The sequence below is a fragment of the Macrotis lagotis genome, chromosome 1, assembly GCF_037893015.1.
Source record: "Macrotis lagotis isolate mMagLag1 chromosome 1, bilby.v1.9.chrom.fasta, whole genome shotgun sequence".
NCBI lineage: Eukaryota > Metazoa > Chordata > Mammalia > Peramelemorphia > Peramelidae > Macrotis > Macrotis lagotis.
The window spans coordinates 687,465,872-687,484,641 of record NC_133658.1 but is presented as its reverse complement, the minus strand read 5'-3'; the positions used below and the strand labels follow the sequence as shown (position 1 = coordinate 687,484,641).

The following is an 18,770-nucleotide window of genomic DNA, read 5'->3' as shown; positions in this document are numbered from 1 at the left end:
GTACTTGCAGGAGGTAGTGTCTTGAAAGAAACCAGGGATTTTGAAGAGGTGGAGATGAAAAAGGAATGCATTTAAGACATGGAGGATAATCTGTGCAAAGGCAAAGAGCCAGAAATGGAGAGTCATGGATGGAGAACAGCTGGCAGGCCATTTTAACCAAAACAAAGAGTATGTACAGGAAAGTAATGGAGGAAGTAGACTTGAAAGGTAAAAGGAGCCAGAAAATGGAAGGTATTCAAGGTCAGGTCAAAGATTTTGTATTTTATCCTAGAGGCAATAAGGAGCAATTGAAAATTTCAGAATAGAAGGTGAGGGGGGGAGGTGTGACAAAGCCAATCTGTATTTTAGAAACACCATCTGGCAGCTGTTTGGAAGATGGATTGGAAAGAGAAGAGACTAGAATCACAGAGGACAAGTAGGAGGCTTTTAAAATAATCTAGGCAGGAGGAAAGGATGGCCTGAAGTAGTATAGAAGCAATGTGAGTGAAGGAAAACTTTTGAAATAGATGCAAAATATGTTGGAAGGATAGAGTCAACAAGACTTGGCAACTGATCCCACATAAATAGGGAGGGACAGGGACATATCTCTGACTGTCTATTCACTAAATCCTATTGTTTCTTTACTTGCAGAAATATTGTCCTGGTCTAGCATGCCTAATCTAACCTTCTAAACTTACAAAAAATACATCAACTGGGCCCTCTATTTTTTTCTACAATTTTATCAAAATTCTAACTTTCTAATTCCTGCCAAAATAACTCATTTGCTGTCTAAACAATCTGACAATTCCCTCAAGTGACTTCCTTAACACTTGAAATGTCTTTACTGCTGAACAAGATTAAATACATCTTTTATTCAAAACCTATCTCCATATTTCCTTTAAGTTAATAAATTGTACCTTATTCTGATAGGGGCAACTTGGAGTCAGGAAGACCTGAGTTCCAATGCAGCCTCAGACACATACTAGCTATGTGACCCTGGGCAAGTCTCTTAACCCTGTTTGTCTTAGTTTACGTCATCTGCTTATTTGCAGGAAAAGGAAAAGTCAAACTGCTCTGGTATCTTTGTCAAGAAAATCCCAAATGGGGTCACAAAAGAATCAGACCCTATTGAATCATGACAATGAATACTGGTCAAAGTAACTTATGCATTAGTTGAATTTTAGTTATCTCCTGGTTCTAAATTTCTGATTAATCACAGTAATAGATGATTTATAGGTATGGGTAAACAAATATAGATGAAATAAAGAAAAAAGCAATGTATCAACCAAGTTCTCTATACCAAGTATTACAACAAGTAAAAAATATTTCTAAGTCTCACTAAAGACCTGCCTATTTTGTTCAAAAGTTAATGTAACAGGGCCAGGTAGATGGTGCAGTGGATAGAGCACTGGCCCTGAAGTCAGGAGGACCTGAATTCAAATCTGACTGCAGACACTTGACTCTTAATACTTACTAGTTGTGTGACCTTGGAAAAATCACTTAACTCTGATTACCTCATATCCAGGGCCATCTCCAGTCATCCTGATTCATATTTTGCCACTGGATCCAGATGGCTCTGGAGGAGAAAGTGAGGCTAGAGACAAAGCACAACACTGCCACCCCCCTTTCAAATCCAAATTATGTGCCTGTCATGGCATCACCTTCTTGATGTCTTGGCCTTCTTCGAGAATAAAGGACAAACATCAACTCATCTCTAAAGTAAGGATAACAAAACCTACCTTAAGTACCCTGGAGTTCTGAAAGGATTTAACATGATCGCGAATGTAACTTCATTCATGTCAAGGTAACTTATTGGAAGGAAGAACTACTTTCAAATTCTGCTTCAAGCACTAACTGTGTGTCCTTGGAAAAGTTAAATAATTTCATCTATAGTTCCCTCATCTGTTAAATTGTCATAATTATAGCACCTACCTCTCAAGATTATTGTGAGCCTTAAATGAAATAACAGATGCCCTTTGCAAACTTGAAAGCACCCCCTAAATTATATATATATATATATACATATATATATATATATGCATTTATAAAATGATGATGATGATGATTCAAGGTGTTATTTAAGTTTAAAGTTCCATACAAGTACAAGGTAATGTTCCTAATAAAGTAGACTAATACACATAGAAAACTTGATTTTAATACCTGGCACACAGTAAGCACATTTGCCGATTGATTTTTTTTTTATAAATGTATTTATTTTCCCAACTACATGTAAACATAGTTTTTAACTTTTTTTCTTTTTTAGATTTTTCAAGGCAATGAATGGAGTTAAATGGCTTGCCCAAGGCCACACAGCTAGGTAATCATTAAGTGTCTGAGGTCGGATTTGAAGCCAGGTACTGCTGACTCCAAGGCTGGTACTCTATTCACTGCGCCACCTAGCCACCCCTTAACATTCTTTTTTGTAAAATTTTGAGGTCCATATTTTTCTCTCTCCCTCCTTCCTTTCCCCTTGACAGTAATCTGATATAGCTTATATATGTATAATCACATTTAACCTATTTCCATATTTGTCATTTTGTGAAAGTAATTTTTAAAAAGTTACCATTTTTAAGTCCTACTTTGATATGACTTTGGATAAAAGCTGCTATCCTTAATCTCTCTTTACTTGGTCTCCAGTGGTTTTCCCCTTAGGAGAACATGATGAGGCTCACTAGAGAGTCTTTTGTGTTTCTGAACTTCTTTTTAAATTGGAAGGTTTTATTATTCTTTTATATTCTCTCCTCATTTTTTATCCTTATTTTTTCTAACACCTCTGTACGTTTACTATTCTTACTTTAACGTAAATCTACAAGGAACAGATGCTTCTATAAAAGCCCATGTCTAACTTCCTAGAATCACAAAGTGGTTTCCTGTTTTATTTCTCCCTCCAGTTGTTTAACTTCTAGTCTGCCACTTTGACCCCTCCAATCATAGGGTAAAAATATTTTGCAAATAACAGTTGAATTTACTGATTTATAACCACTTTTAACTCCTCTACTGGTAATCTAAGATTAAAAAGGAAATAGGTAATTCAACAGTATGATGAAGTAATAGAAACAGTGATGCCTAATGAGTCAGCACTGATTTATCAAAACCAAGCCAAATCAGGCTAACCTCATTCCTGATTAAATAGAATTATTAAACTAGAAGTCTAGAGCCATGGCAACTTAAACATGCCTGAACTCAAGTACAAAGTAGCATTTGACTGGGTTAATACTTGGATAAGAGATCACCTGGAAAATATTAGATGTCATAGGCTTTTAAAAAAAATAAGAAGCAGATTGGTTTAGTGAATAGAGAGAGCTGATGTTAAAATCATCATCTTGCCTTTAATACCTACAGACTGTGTGGACCGGGAAAATCAGTTAACCTCTCAGCTCTGGACAATTCTCTAAAATTAGAAGTTGCAGAGAGGATGCTGACTTACATTCGTGGGGGGGGTGTCCTTACCTTCAAGCATATCTCAAGTTTAGTTCTTATACTAATAGACTGGAAGATGGAGGGAATTCTGCAGGTATAATATACCTTGATTTGGGTTCAGCATTGTGTCCTACAATAGATTTTTGGACAAGATGGAACTATGTGGGTTCAATGATATACAGATAAATATATCTAAAAGTAGGTCTCAGCATGGACTCAAAGAGTAGTAATTCATAAATCAATGCTAATTTGGAGTAAGCTTAGGAATCTGTCCTTGGCCTAGTGCTATTCAATATTTTTATCATTTATGTTGATAATGGCATCATTAGCATGATCATCAAACTTACAAGTGATATGAATTTAGGAGGTATGGTTAATACAGTGGATGATACAATAAGATTCCCCAATGATCTAACAGGTCAGAAGATTGAATCAAATCTTGTAAAATGGAATTGATTCAGGATAAATATAAGATCCTTTACTGTTGTTGTTCAATTGTTTCAATTGTATCCAACTTTTTGTGATTCCATTTGGGATTTTCTTGGCAAAGATACTGGAGTAGTTTGTCATTTCCTTCTCCAGCTCAATTTGCAGATGAGAAAACTGAGGCAGAGGTTAAGTGACTTGCCTAGAGTCACAGAGCTAGTAACTATCTGAGGACACATTTGAACTCAGGTCTTTGTGACTCCAGATCTGGAGTTCTATGCACTGTGTCACTAGCTTTCCCAGTGTAAAATTCTATATTTAGTTTTAAAAAATTCAGATGCACATGTATAGGATGGGCAGAGTAGTTTATATGAGGGGAAAAAAAGCCTTGGAAATAATCTATTAAATTTTAAGCTTCTTGAGGGCAGAGACTGTCTTGTGCCTCTTTTTATATCATCCTTAGCACTTAGCACAAAGTCTGCCATGTAATAAATGCTTAATAAATGTCTAATGATAGATTGAGGGATGGATAGATGAATGAAGGGAGAGTATAAGGCAAAGCACTACAATAACTCAAAAAGCTAAAAGGATCTTTGGCTTCATTAACAAATCAAAATGACAACACCATGAGGAGGTCCTGATCAGACCATCCCTTCAGTACTAATCAATTCCCTGTGTTCATTTTAGGAAAGCCTGGGACAAACTAGATCAAATCGAAATTAAAGTGACCAGCATGACGAAAAAGAGAGAAATGACACAGAACTGACAGTTATCTTTAAATACTGGAAAAGCTGTCAGGTACAAGAGATACTAGATCTGTTTACCAAAAAAGAAATGGTGAGATAGTGGGATGCTTCACCCAATTTAGAGCCAACATTTCCAAGCAGGTGCAGTATTTTGTATGACTTTTAGTCTGAAATGAAATCAACATTAAATGGCAATAAGGTGTCAACAATACTACTTCAGTTCACAAAAATCAATGAATAATAAATATCCTCTGTCTGACTCTCAGTCTCTCTGAAACTCAGTTCCCTTTATCTGTAAAATAGAATTTACAGTTTTTCCATTACTATCCTCACCAAGGTGTGAGAAGAGCAAATGAGTGGTTAATGTCATTATCATTTGTTTATTCATCTAGCTGTATGACCCTGAGAAAGTCACTTAACCCCAACTATTTCCCCTTAAAAACAAACAAACAAAAACTTTGAATAGGCTGGACTTTTGATTTTGCCAGTTTAATTATAGATGAAATATTTTTTCTGAGGTATGTTCTTCCATACAATATTTGGTAACTCCGTGGTGCATATTTGCAACTAAAATCCACTTATCAAAACACTACATACACAAAGAAAAGCAGAGTTTAGAGGATAGTGAACTAGTCTCATGCCCTGCCTCAACTTGTCTATGTGCTATGTGACCCTGAACAAGTCACTGAGTCTCTCATGGGAAGCTCTTTAAGACTCTAAGATGTGGAGGTGTCTAGGTGGCACAGTGGATAGAGCACCGGCCCTGGAGTCAGGAGGACCTGATTTCAAATCCAGCCTCAGACACTTAATAATTACCTAGCTGTGTGGTCTTGGGCAAGCCACTTAACCCCATTGGCCTTGCAAAACCCTAAAAAAAGACTCTAAAATGTGGAATAGATGTTGATTGGTATTGATTGGTATAGGGAGTTTCCTCATCTGGGAAATTCTCAGACCAATCCTCAAGTCTGAACCCTATTCCTAGCCTTTACATAAAATAATTGGACAACCAGGTGATGTCACAGTGCATAAAGTGCCAGGTTTGCATTCAGGAGTTCAAATTCAGAAGTTCAAATTCAGACTTGTATACTGTCCAGCTGTGTGACCTTGAACAAGTCACTTAATCTTGGTCTGCCTCAGTTTCGGCAATTGTAAAATGGCAGTAATAACAATGGAAAGTTGGGAGGTGCAGTAGATAGCAAACCAAGCCTAGAGTCAGTTATACTCATCTTCCTGAATTCAAATTTAGCCTCAGACACTTAAAAATCATTTAAAGAATTGGCACACCTCTCTAGTCTCTGCCAAAAAAATCCCAAATGGATCATGAGGTCATGTAGGATCAGACATGACTGAAAGGACTGACCAACAAGTCTAAACAAACCATGTGAGCTTGTCAAGTCATAAAGTTTATCTTATTACTGTAAACTATATTTATATCCAATATTTAATACAAGAGCATTATTTATATAGTACTTCATGATTACAAAATATTTTCCATGCATGATTTTCATTGCATTCTCACAACAATAAAAAAAAATCTTTTAAACCACATTTTTCAGGATATGGAACTTTCTGTGGGATCCTCCCCACAACATAGATCTATAATTCTTTTCTATAGCTTATAGTCTTAAGAAATCAGTTGGGATACTAGTGATTACATGAGTTGGCCATGGTCACCTAGCCAGAACAGGTCAGAGGCGAACTTGAATCTACATCTTCCTTCCTCAGATGAGCCTTCTATCCACTCTGACACTGCTTTAAACACCTTCATATACAAAGAGCCCCATCCTAATTCAAGTCCCTTGATTACCACTGGGCAGATGTTCACTATATATTAAGTACAGTACTGGCACTGTAGTAACAACAAAACAACAACATAATAAAAAGCAAACTCAGTCGTTAAAATTAGGCCAACTGGCACCCACTCTAATGCTTTCATCTCTTGGGAATTTTTTTCTCTTTCAATCACTAGTATGAATAAGCAACCAAACTCCTCTCCTCCATCCAATTAGGGATAAAAAGCAGCCACTTCTTCTAAAAAATATTCTCTTTATAAAAGACACTCATGAAAACTTAAGAATATTACCAGTGATTGACATGAAAGGCTATAAGATTTTTGTATCTAGTCTCTTCTCACCAAGGAGAAATTCATCTTTGTAGTGAGGATGACTGCCTTACCTACTGAGATGGGTACACTATTGAATATTCTCATATGGTGATGTCAACAATGCAGTGTTTTTGACTTAGTTACAAAATAAACATGTTGACAATCCCTAATAGGAGTAATCCTTTTGGGGTGGAGGATGGCAGTAATACTCACCACAAAGAATGAAATGAAAACACATAATTTATATAAATAGAAAGACACCAAGTTTAAGTTTTAATTACAATAAAAAAGGAAAACCTAGGTTTATAGCTCTCTGGATAATATTAAAATGTTGGTCCCAATATTGGAATCATAAAATGACTGAGCTAGAAGAGACCTTTGGGATCACTTAGTCCAATCCCTTTGACAACTTAAATACACAGCAGAGGATATAGAAATTATATACAGTTGGCATAAAAATGTTCAATGAAAAAGTTCCATAGCAAATTTATTCTCACATTAAGTATCTCTACAGGCTTTCTGTTTTGATTTCTAATTTCCAAATTCCTTTAAGAAAGAAAATTCTCCTAAAAGTATTTCTGAATTCTTTAAAGGAGTAAGTTGAAATCACTGCCATAAAGAGTACAGATAAGTTGCTCTTAGTTGGAATATAAAAGGAGAAAGAACTTTTTTTTAAGGAAAAAAATTCTCTTACTTATTTTTGCCACATTTAAAAATAGTTTATTACATGGGATCATGGTGCTGTAGCAAGGAAAAGCATTCAACTAGAGCTAAATACCCATTACTTAGATGTATATGCTTTCTCTGTCTCAAACTTTTCCATAGAGAAAATGTTTTCCATTCAACTGTAAAAAACTGCAATCCAATTGTATTTCTGTTATGCAAGAGAGAATAACTCTATTTAGGATGCAATTGGACTTTTAAATAGTGGTCTAGTAAAGTCCCAGTCTAATTCTGTAAATTAATTCTCTTTGTGATCTAAACACCTTATTAAGGTCCCCTGAACACACAATACTACTCTGAGTCATGTGTTAAAATTACAGATTCTTTCTAAGAATTCTTTCCTTCTCTGCATAACAATACACTAATAACATTTATGTAATTCAATAACTCTATAATTATTGCTTAATGATGCTATTTGTTACATCAACAATGAAATGATTTTTTTCAAAGATAGACTTTTCCAAAATGACTAAATATAGGAACAGATTTTTTCATCCAACTTCAATTAAAACTATACCTGATTTTTCCTTTTTCTGACTCAAATAGTTCATAGATAAGTGGTAGTCAGACAAGAAATGTCAAGAAAAATATATTCAAATTACTATTTTCCTAACAGTAAAGTTAGATAATTTCCCAAAGGCTGAAACAATGATCCTCACCTCACATGTACAGGTTATCCTTCGAGGATGGGGGGCTTCCTGTTGCAGCTGATACACTAGGAGAAGAAAGAAAAGAAAAGTTATTTGTCTTCTTCATCTCCATAGCTCCATAAAAATTCTGGATATTTAGAATTTTTAAATAAAAAACCCTGATGATTTATGGGAAGAAATGTGTTACAGTCATATTAATGATTACATTTAAATTTTCATATACATAAAACAGAGGCAATTTAGCAAAGTGGAAAGAAGGCTATGTTTGTACTATGAAATGTACTAGCTGAGTCATTTAATCTCTAAAAACTTCAGGTTAATACTCGAGTGAAAATCTTCATGAAATGAGTAAATCACAACAAACAAGCAACCCAGGTTGAACTGGGTTTAGAAATCACAATCTCTACAAATTATCTATTATTTTAAAAGAAATCTGTGCTGATTATGAGGTTGTGGTCTTTATATAAAGTCTCTTCAATTCTTTTGGAATGTATTGGATAAATTAAGTCCTTGATGTAAATCAATAAAAATTAATGTTTTAAACATACCTGCCAAATGAATCAAATCTCAGTCACAAGAATGAAATCAGTAGAATACAATGGGAAAGTGTTGTTGAGTTGTTTCAGTTGTGTTCAACTCTTCTTGACCCAAATTGGGGCTCTCTTGGTAGACATACTGGAGTTTTTTTGCCATTTCCTTCTCTAGCTCATTTTATAAATTAAGAAACTGAGGCACACAGGGTTAAGTGACTTGCCCAGGGTCACACAACTAATAAGAGTCTGAGACCAGATCTGAACTGAGAAGATGAGTCTTTTTGACTCCACCCAGATGACCAAGAAGGTGGGGGGGGGGGGTAAAAGAAGTCAAATACAGATTACCTGATCTTTGTTCTAATTTATAATGAGAATTTTCAAGTTCTAAAATTACATATCAAAAAAATCAAAACTTTCTGTTGTGGAAATAACTCATTTTGAATCTGCTTTCAGCACACATTTGTTCAAAAGAATCATTTAGAAAAGAAACAAGTACACTTCAGACACTGAAACAGTCTGTTGAAAGAAGGCATTGACTATGGAGTCAATTCATATCTATCTGGATGTGGCTCATTAGCTTGCAGATTATTTGCAATGATTCCAGGCTAAATTCTCTAATTCTGGAGAGGTGGGGAGTCGAAAATGAGCACCTACAAGTGCATGTATATATTTCAATATACACTGAAGTTCACTTCCTTTTTTTCAATATCTCTCACAGTTCTTCCTATTTAATACCATAAATTTGGTGGGGGGTTTGGGGGCAGGGGGAGAAGAGTCAAAATGGTGGAGTAGAGGCAGGAATTCCCACAAGCTCTCCCCTAGACCACTCCAAATACCTTTAAAATACTGACTTTAAACAAATTCTACAGTGGCAGAACCTATAATTCTGAATGAAACAATTTTGCAGTCCAAGACAACTTGGAAAATCCAAGAAGGGTCTGTAAAACCAAGGTGAGAAAGGCAGGACATGTAGGAGCAAACCAGATCCAGCCATCCAGGAACAGACCATTGGGCAGTGGTTTTGGTTTCCAGACTTCTTAGTCCAAAGACTGCCAAGGAAAATTGGGAAGCAAGCAGGAAAACTCTGCCACACCAGAGTGAAAGTGGACCCCAGTCCAGAACAAGCCTCAGTGCAGAATCAACCCTGGGAACCAGGAGCAGGGCTGGGAGCCATTCCACAGGGATCACTGATCCCTAAACCCCCTGACCCCATTCTCCAGCTGCTTCCAAAGCACTCAGTTCATGGATGGTAAGGAGGTCACGGAAAACTGCAGAGGTCACTTTGCCATCCCTGAGGCAGCTCTCTGTTGCTTTACCTATACTCAAATCTAGGTCCCAGTCTGGGCCCCAGGCTCAGGAAAAGAAGCTTACTTGTCTGCAGTGGAAGGGACCCTCCTCATAGCTCCAGGGAAGAGGAGAGTGCTGGTGGTCTTCCACAGACCTGAGCACAGGTCAGAGAGCAGTCAGAGCCTCTCATAAGACCTTGAAGGAACTGAAGTCCTTGGGTGGAGGGGGGTGTAAATCCCTAAAAACAGCGGCAAAAAGCCTCAAAAGCTTGGGACAGTGTATCCTCCACCCTGGAAGCAAAGCCCCCATCTTAACAAAGAGTTAAAATCAAGTCATAATTTGGGGAAATGAGCAAACAACAGAAGAAAAGAAAATCTGACCATAGACAATTACTTTGGCACCATGGGGGATCAAAATACACACTCAGAAGATAATGCAGTCAATGTTTCTCTGTCCAAAGCCTCCAATAAAAATAGGAACTGGTCTCAGGCTATGGGAGAGCTCAAAAAAAAATTTTGAAAATCAAGTAAAGGAGGTAGGGGAAAAATTAGAAAGAGAAATGAGAGTGCTGCAGGAAAATCATGAAAACCAAGTCAACAGCTTGGTAAAAGAATTGCCAAAAAATACTAAAGAAAATAACATTTTAAAAACCAGTTTGGGTCAAATGGAAAAAACAGTCCAAAAGGCAAAGAATGTTTTAAAAAGCAGAATTGGACAGATGGAAAAGGAGATTCAAAAGCTCTCTGAAGAAAATAATTCCTCAAAACCTAAAATAGAGCTAAGGAAAGATGATTACTTTGTGAGAAATCAAGAAACAATAAAACAAAACAAGAATAAAAATCTAGAAGAAAGTGTGAAATAGCTCATTGAAAAACAACTGACCTGGAAAACAGATCCAGAAGAGATAATTTAAAAATTATTGGGCTACCTGAAAGTCATGACCAAAAAAGATCCTAGACTTCATTTTTCAAGAAATTCTCCAGGAAAATTGCCCTGATATTTTAGAAGTAGAGGGTAAAATAGGAATTGAAATATTCCATTGATCCCCTTCTGAGAGATCTCAAAATGAAAATTCCTAGGAATATCATAGCCAAATTTCTCCCAAGTCAAGTAGAAAATATTACAAGCAGTCAGAAAGAAACAATTCGTATATCAAGGAGCCACAAGATTTAGCAGCTTCTACATTAAGGGCTCTTGGGCTTGGAATATGATATTCTGGAAGGCAAAAGAGCTTGGATTTACAACTGAGAATCAACTACCTAGTAAAATTGAACATCCTCTTTCAGGGAAAAGATGGGCATTCAGTGAAACCAGGGGACTTTCAGACTTTCCTGTTGAAATGACCAGAGATGAACAGAAAGTTTGATCTTCAAGTACAGGACTAAGATAAAGCATAGAGAGGGTGAATAGGAAGGGCAAATGATGAGGGACTTAATAATGCTGAACTGTGTGTATTCCTGCATGGGAAAAAGATACTGATAATTTGTATGAACCTTCTCATTTCGTAGGACAGTTAAAAGGAGCATATATAGACAAGGCACAAGAGGGAGCTGAATATAGTATAATATCGTATAGTATAATATTGTATGAGTATTATATATTATATATATATATAGTATAATATAGTATAAAGATGCAGTTAGTGTCTGAGAAAGGAATGTACTGGGAGATAGGGAAAGGCAAGGTGGAAAAGGGTAAGTTATTCCATGTAAAAAAGGCAAGAAAAAGCTTTTGCAATGGAGTAGAAGAGGGGGAAGGTGAGAGGAACTGACTCAGAAAGGAAATAACATACACACTTAATTGGGTATAGAAATCTATCTTACCCTAGAGAAAAATAGGAGAGGAAAGGAATGAGCAAAAGGGGATGGGGGAGGGGAGAAAGGTGTAGGTGATAGAAGAGAGCAAAGATTGTGGGAGAAGGTAGTGAGATACAACACACTTTTGAGGAGGGACAGTGTGAAAGGGAAGAGAGAATAGAAAAAATGGGGGTGGGGAGAATAGGATGCAGGGAAATTCAGCTAGCAATAGCAACTGTGGGAAAAAATATTGAAGCAATTTCTCAGACAGACTTATGATAAAGAAAGTTATCCATCTCAAAGATGGAGCTTATGGTGTTTGTTTGAATACAGAATGAAGCACCCTTTTTTTTCCCCCTCACTTTATTTTTCTTGAGGTTTCTCTTTCTTAGTGTGTGTGTGTGGGGGGCAGATTATGTTTATTTTTACAATATGACTATGATAGTAATATATTTCATGGCTACACATTTTTAACCTGCACTAAGTAACTTACTCCTCAATGTGGGGAGGGGGGTGGGAGGAAGGGAGAGAATTTGAAACTCAGGGTTTTGGATGCAAAATTGAAACTTGCTTTTGCATGTAACTGGAGTAAAAAAAAAATTTTAATAAATTTTTTTAAAATACAGTATATTTACTACTTTTAAATCTATGTACTTCATTGTTAAGGCAGCATAGGAGAATGGAACTAGCACTGGCCTTGGAATCAGATGACCTGAGTTCAAAGTCTGCCTTTGATATTACCTGTGTAACCTCTTATTAGTCACTGAGTCTGCTTGGGCCTTGGTTGCTTCATCTGTAAAATGAGAAGCCTTTGATGTCTCTTTGAGCTTTAAACCTTTGACTTTATTAAATATTAAGAAATATTATATACATATATGTAATTATCTAAAGATTTGAAAAGTAATTGATTAAATCTTTTGGTTTTCAACTATATATCAACATTATTACAGTTTCATTCTGTCTATATTCAATGATTTGGAAATAAACTTGCTTTGTATTTGTTGCATCTCTTTTTCATTTCATTTGTCTTTGTGTAGTTAATTTAGAGTTCTAATAGGAAAAAAATTCCTTACAAAAATATCATGATAGGGGTGGCTAGGTGGTGCAGTGGATATAGCACTGGCCCTGGAGTCAGACACTTAATAATTACCTAGCTGTGTGGCCTTGAGCAAGCCACTTAACCCCATTTGCCTTGCAAAAACCTAAAAACAAAAATCATGATAAATTTGGGTTTCATCACTGAAACATAATTCTCCAAGAAGAATAGGCAGAGGAGCTTTCTATTGAATGGTGTAACGGCATAAATGTTTATTGAACTAACCTGTTCGATTGGATTGAATTCAGAAAGACTAGGAAAGAGTCCAAAGTTTTAGATGACTAGAATCCAACAATTAGAAAATCAATCTTTTGATTGATTGTAAATACATCTGGGATAAATAATTCATTAAGTTTTATTCATCATAGGTAGCTTGGTTGTTTAGTGTAAAAAGCACTGGACTAGGAGTCAGGAAGATCCTGAATTCGAATTTTAGCTTGGACGCTTATTAGCTGTAGGATCCTAGGCAAATTACTTAACCTCTATAACTGTAACTCAGTCTCATTTTTCTCTGATCCTGATGACAATGTAAGATGATACAGCACCCCCCTCCCAAAAAAGAATAGCCTTTTACTCTCCCTTAAGAGAAGGTTAAGGGGCAGCAAGGTGGCATAGTGGATAGAGCACTGGCCAGGAGTCAGAAGGATCTGAGTTCAAAATTGCCTCTGACACTTACTGACACAGTGAAATCCTGGGCAAGTCACTTAACCCCAATAGCTTTAAAGGGGTGGGGGGAAATATCTCTAAATTATCACCTTATCCACCTTGTACACCAGAAAAAGGAAAATTATGTTCACACATTTACTAAGCTTAGTTTTGTGCTCAGAGAAGCAAAGAAAGGGGCTAAAGGACATTGGACCCCCTGTGGGTTTAATGATGGCCATTCAAGATGTAAAATGTTACTAACAAGTACAAAGAAGTGATTTGAGTCTCCCTACATCACAGATCTGATCATGTAACTCCAATGGTTTTAGAATCTCCTTTGTCTAAACCTCTTGGATATAATAGAATCTCCTCATTTAAGGGCATTCCCCATCTGACTCCAGTCAACCTTTCCAGATTTATTTCATACTATACTCCTTCTCAAATTTTACATGACAAGCAAACTAGATTGGATGCTATTTCCTAAACTTGGAATCCCATCCTTCACCTTTGTCGCTTTTGTACTGGGTCTGACTGGATTATCCAGGCCCACAGGAATGCCCTACCTACTCACTTCTTCCTCTTAGAAACCTGATCTTCCATCAAGGCTCAACTAAGGGGCCACCTCCTACAGGAAGCCTTTTCTGATTTTCCTTGTAAAAGCTCTCTCCCTTCAAAACTTAATTTATATTTACTAAACAATTTTACATGCTATCTCTGCCCAGGACAATGTAAGCTCTTAAGGGCCGGGATTTGGGGGAGGGGTTGTTTTGTTTTTGTACTCCCATCATGTCCACTGCTAGGAAGAGCATCTTGCATATAATAGGTGCTTCAGAGATACTTGTGGCATAAAACAATTCAAGTTCCAAATAAAAATATTAACACATGTTGTAGGCAAGAAAGAAATTTGTGATTGGTTAAAAGTGTCAATGTTTGAATAGAATTAAGTTTTGATTCCATCTTTTTACTCATATTAATTTCAAATTTCTTTCTCACTTATCCTATCAGTTGCCAAGTTCAATCAATTCTACTTTTGCAAACTCTTGCATATAAACATACTTCCTTCTTTCTTCTCACACTGCCACCACCTTGGTGCAAGCCTTCATTACTTGACATTGGGACTGAAACAAGCCTCTGGTTGGTCTCTCTGCCTTAAGAGTATCCACACTCCAGTCAGCCTTCTACTCAGCAATCAAAAGAATCTTCCAAAGTGCATGTCAGACTTTATCTGTCACCCCTCTATTTAATAGACTGTTTGGTTAATTGTTGTTTAGTCATTTTTCAGTTATGTCTGACTCCTTGTGACACCATCTGGAGTTTTCTCAGCAAAGATACTAGATTGATTTGCCATTTCCCTTCTACAACTCATTTTACAGATAAGGAAACTGAGACAAACAAGGTAAAGTGACTTGCCTGAGGGTCACACAGTTCCTAAGTATCTGAGGCTGGATTTAAACTCAGTAAGAGTAGCCTTCCTTATTCCAGCCAGGTCAGGCATTCTATTCACTGTGCCACTCAGCCTCAATAAACTCCAATGGTTTGCAATTACAGCCAGAATCTAAGTAAAATTCTCCATTTGACTTTTAAAGCTCTTCATGACTTTCCTGCCACTACTTTTGCAGTCCTCTTGCTCCTTGTTCCCTGCCCCCTTCCACAGTCCTGTGTACTCTATGATCTGCTGACACTGACTTCCTTGCTGTTCCTTAATCAAGTCATTTCATCTCCAGACTCTAGATTATCTCCAAGCTTGAAATTTTCTTCCTTCTCATCTCTGCCTCTTAGTTTCCCTGGCTTCCTTATCTCAGCTAAAATCCTACCTTCTGTTAGAAGCCTTTCTGGTCCCATTCAATTCTAGAACCTTCCTTCTGTAATTAGCTCCCATTTATCTTTTTTGTTTTTAGGGGTTTTTGGGGGCAAAGCAATGGGGTTAAGTGGCTTGCCCAAGCCCACACAGCTAGGTAATTATTAAGTGTCTGAGGGCGCATTTGAACCCAAGTATTCCTGACTTCAGGGCCAGTGTTCTATCCACTGGACCACCTAGCTGTCCCATTTATCTTGTATATAGGTATTTTGTTTGTACATAGTTGTTTGTATATTGTCTCCTCTGTTAGATTGGGAGCTCCTTAAGGGTAGGAAATGATTTTGCCTTTCCTCCTATTCCTGGGGCTTAGCATAATACTGGCCATGTAATAGAAATCTACTAAAGGCTTGTTGCTCTTTGCTTATTGATTTGATATGGTGATGGGATGAGATTTGGGGATGGGGGGAGCAGAAAGAAAAGAGTTTTTCAGATTAAAGTCTCTCTAGGTTGGATTTAGAATGACATTACAGTCAAGATTCTCTCTCAATAATAAAAAGCAGAAATAACTATTGAAACTAAAAACAGACCATAAAGACATGCAATCAATCTATATGGGGGTGGGGGGAGTACCTGTCAACAAGATCAATTTCTTAAACCCCACCAAACAATGAGGTAGCATTAATTTAGATATCTCTCATTTAAAAATTTTTGATCCTTCACTAGAAGCTGAAGTTCACCTCTGTATTCTGCTGGAATGGACTGCTGAATTATTCATGGTATAAACAAAGTTAAGAGATGAATTATTGAACTATTTAGGACAGCAAAACATTTTAAGTATTCTCAAGAACTTTAGAAGAACCCTTGTGCAAGGAGTTTTTTTTTAATTTAAACATTACAAACTGAATAACCATCAACAAAGAAAAATGATCAAATAAGCAGAGAAAACTAGAAACAAAATCCCACATGAAACTCTTAGAATTAAAAAAGTAGAATCAAATAACAGACAATAGGCAAATAAATAAATGCATTTCCTCCTTGTAGTCTTTTTTGAAGTTCATCTGAAATTCTACCATCTTGGACTTTATTCCTTTTCCTACAGATAATTGTAGTTAATGCATGTATACTTTCTATTGTGCTAATTTTGTTCTGCATTGCTTTATATAAGTTTTTCTATATTTCTACACTGTTCTTCATTTTAAAAAATATGCTTATAAACAAGGGTATAAATTTTTGCTCTTAAGGGGTCTGCCCTGGGGGCGCTCAACTCTTTTACTCTTTCCTTCTAGATAGGTATTTTTTTTCAGAAAGCATGGTGAGCTGAACCATGGGGACCATCAAATACATATATGAATGGGGGACTAATTATTTCATATATATATATATGTATATAGCAATAAATGCAATATAATGAAAATACATTTCTTAATAACTAATATTTTTACTGAATCAATGTAGGAAAACTCTGGAGACAAATTTGATGTGTCAACATATTTGGAATCCAAAAGACTTGGATTCAAATTTTGAATCTGTTGCTAACTCCCTTTGTGATTCTGGGCAAATTAAGTGTCTGTGCCTCAATTTCCTCATCAATAAAAACAGAGGATTTTATCATATAATTTCCAAGGTCCCAACTAATTCTAAAATCTATGATGTAAGAGCTTATAGTCTTAGAAAATTGTCATGAGCACTGTAAGGTTAAAAGTCTTGACTATGGTTATATAGCCAGTATACATCAGAGGGTATGCTTGAACTTCATTATAACTGACTCTTAACCCAACATCTTCTTGCTATGCTATGCTATGCTATGCTGTCTCTCACCACCTTAAAATCATGTGTCCATACTAAAAAGAGGATATAAATTGATTCCTAATCAATATCTCTTCTGAGTCCAGTTAGGCCTGCTAAGTAGTCACCAGACTACTGGGGAATGAAGAGCAGAAGAACAGAAAGAACTCTTCTCTTCTAGCCTTTGTAATGAAAGAAAGGGAAGGGGGAAATTAGGAGGATTTGCTCTTTAGCCCAGTGAAAAGGAGAAAAGAGTGCAGAAGATCCATGTCATGAAGAGCTGACTATGGTGGTGGTCAAGTCACATCATAGTTTCCTTCCCTTCTCTTCAACCTCTTCCCATTCCTAGAAACTGAAAGGGTAAGAGACAATATCTTATTTTCCACATTTCAAGGCTAGTTCTTTATACAGTTTTCCAAGGGGTAAGCCAATTTTGAATCAAGAGGCCCTGTCATATATAAGATAAAAGAATCTCCTGTGTTCCATCAGTCTCATACTTCCCGGATGGAGATGAAGAATGGGGGTGGGGCTAAGGCAAAGCATTAAAATTAGAATTTCAAACAGCTAGAAGGAAACTGGATCCCATTTAATAATTTATGATACTTCTAAAAATGACTGAGAAGAAAGGTTTCTAACACTCCCTGTATTGGGTAAATATTTTTCCCAGTATAGGCCCTGGTACATTGTCTTAATGAATGCTTGTTGAGTGACATTTTCATCCAGTCTTTTATTGCAAAGTTTATGACAATTATATTTAATATTAAAATTGTAATGTTTGTCTTTTCTTCCTTATTCAAAAATCTAAATCCTTCTCAGATGCTCATCTTGTAACTATTCTTGGTAGTTATCAATAATAGGTATTTAATCAATTATAGTAGTGGTGGTTTAAGATTCCATTTAAAATTATGACAATTAGCCTAACAGTAAGTATTGTGCTAAATGTTAAAGAGAGGATGTGGTTAATATAATGTCAATATTTTATGAAAAGGAAAGAAAATTAGGAAGTCAAAGGGAATGGGGCCACAGAAGAAGAAATGGAAAGGAATGGAATCAAGCTACAAGTAAAATAGAATATATATATTTCATCTCATAAACTATAAGTTTTTTAAGGGTATTAAGTTCCATTTCTGCTTTTTTATCCCCAATACTTTGCAAAGTACTTTATACATAACAGATGTTTAATGTATGCTTGTTGATTTGATTGATTGATTGATTGATTGATTAGGGTGTCTTGATAGATGTGAGTCATGTCCTTCAAGTTGATAGTTAAATCCACAGAAACCTATAAGAGTATTAAGAAAGAGATGGTAGAGGGTGACTAGGACAGAAACTTGGGAAATTCCTATAATTAGGGTTTGTGATATTTCCTCCAGATGTTTTTTTTAACAATTTTAATTCAAGTTTGTGTTTCTCCTTTTAACTTTCTTCAACTTTTATTTGAACTTTTCTCACTAATTTCTTAGTTTAATTTCTGTAGGTATGTCATTTATCTATCCTGCATTGTTTCTTCCCATCTGTTTTGCTTCAGGCATTTTATCTTTTTCAGTTGCTGTGTGGTATTTTTTTTATTGTATTGACACTTTTCATCACTTTGCATATTTTCTATTTTTGATGAATTCATTATTTCCTGTTTTTTAACTCTTTTTCTTATATTTGGATGCTTTTATTTCAATATTATTGTTATTATTGAGCAGGTATGTGAGAAGTTTAATCTTCTTTCAAACCTATTGCTCCTCAATTTTGACTGGATATGAACAAACATGTTATTTTAAATATGCCTTT

At 36.1% G+C, this 18,770-nt stretch overlaps 1 protein-coding gene across 4 annotated transcripts in view; it reads right to left on the bottom strand.

Annotated features, from left to right (window-relative positions):
• CHN1 (chimerin 1) overlaps positions 1-18,770 on the bottom strand; it is a 279,856-nt gene that overhangs the window by 196,881 nt on the left and 64,205 nt on the right. For 3 of the 4 annotated variants that reach the window (XM_074215672.1, XM_074215671.1, XM_074215674.1), the window contains one exon: positions 8,058-8,113. In XM_074215672.1, coding sequence (XP_074071773.1) covers positions 8,058-8,113 — 56 coding nt within the window. Of the gene's footprint in view, positions 1-6,654; positions 8,033-8,057; positions 8,114-18,770 lie in introns of those variants that run through there. The other variant, XM_074215673.1, reaches the window with a different exon arrangement.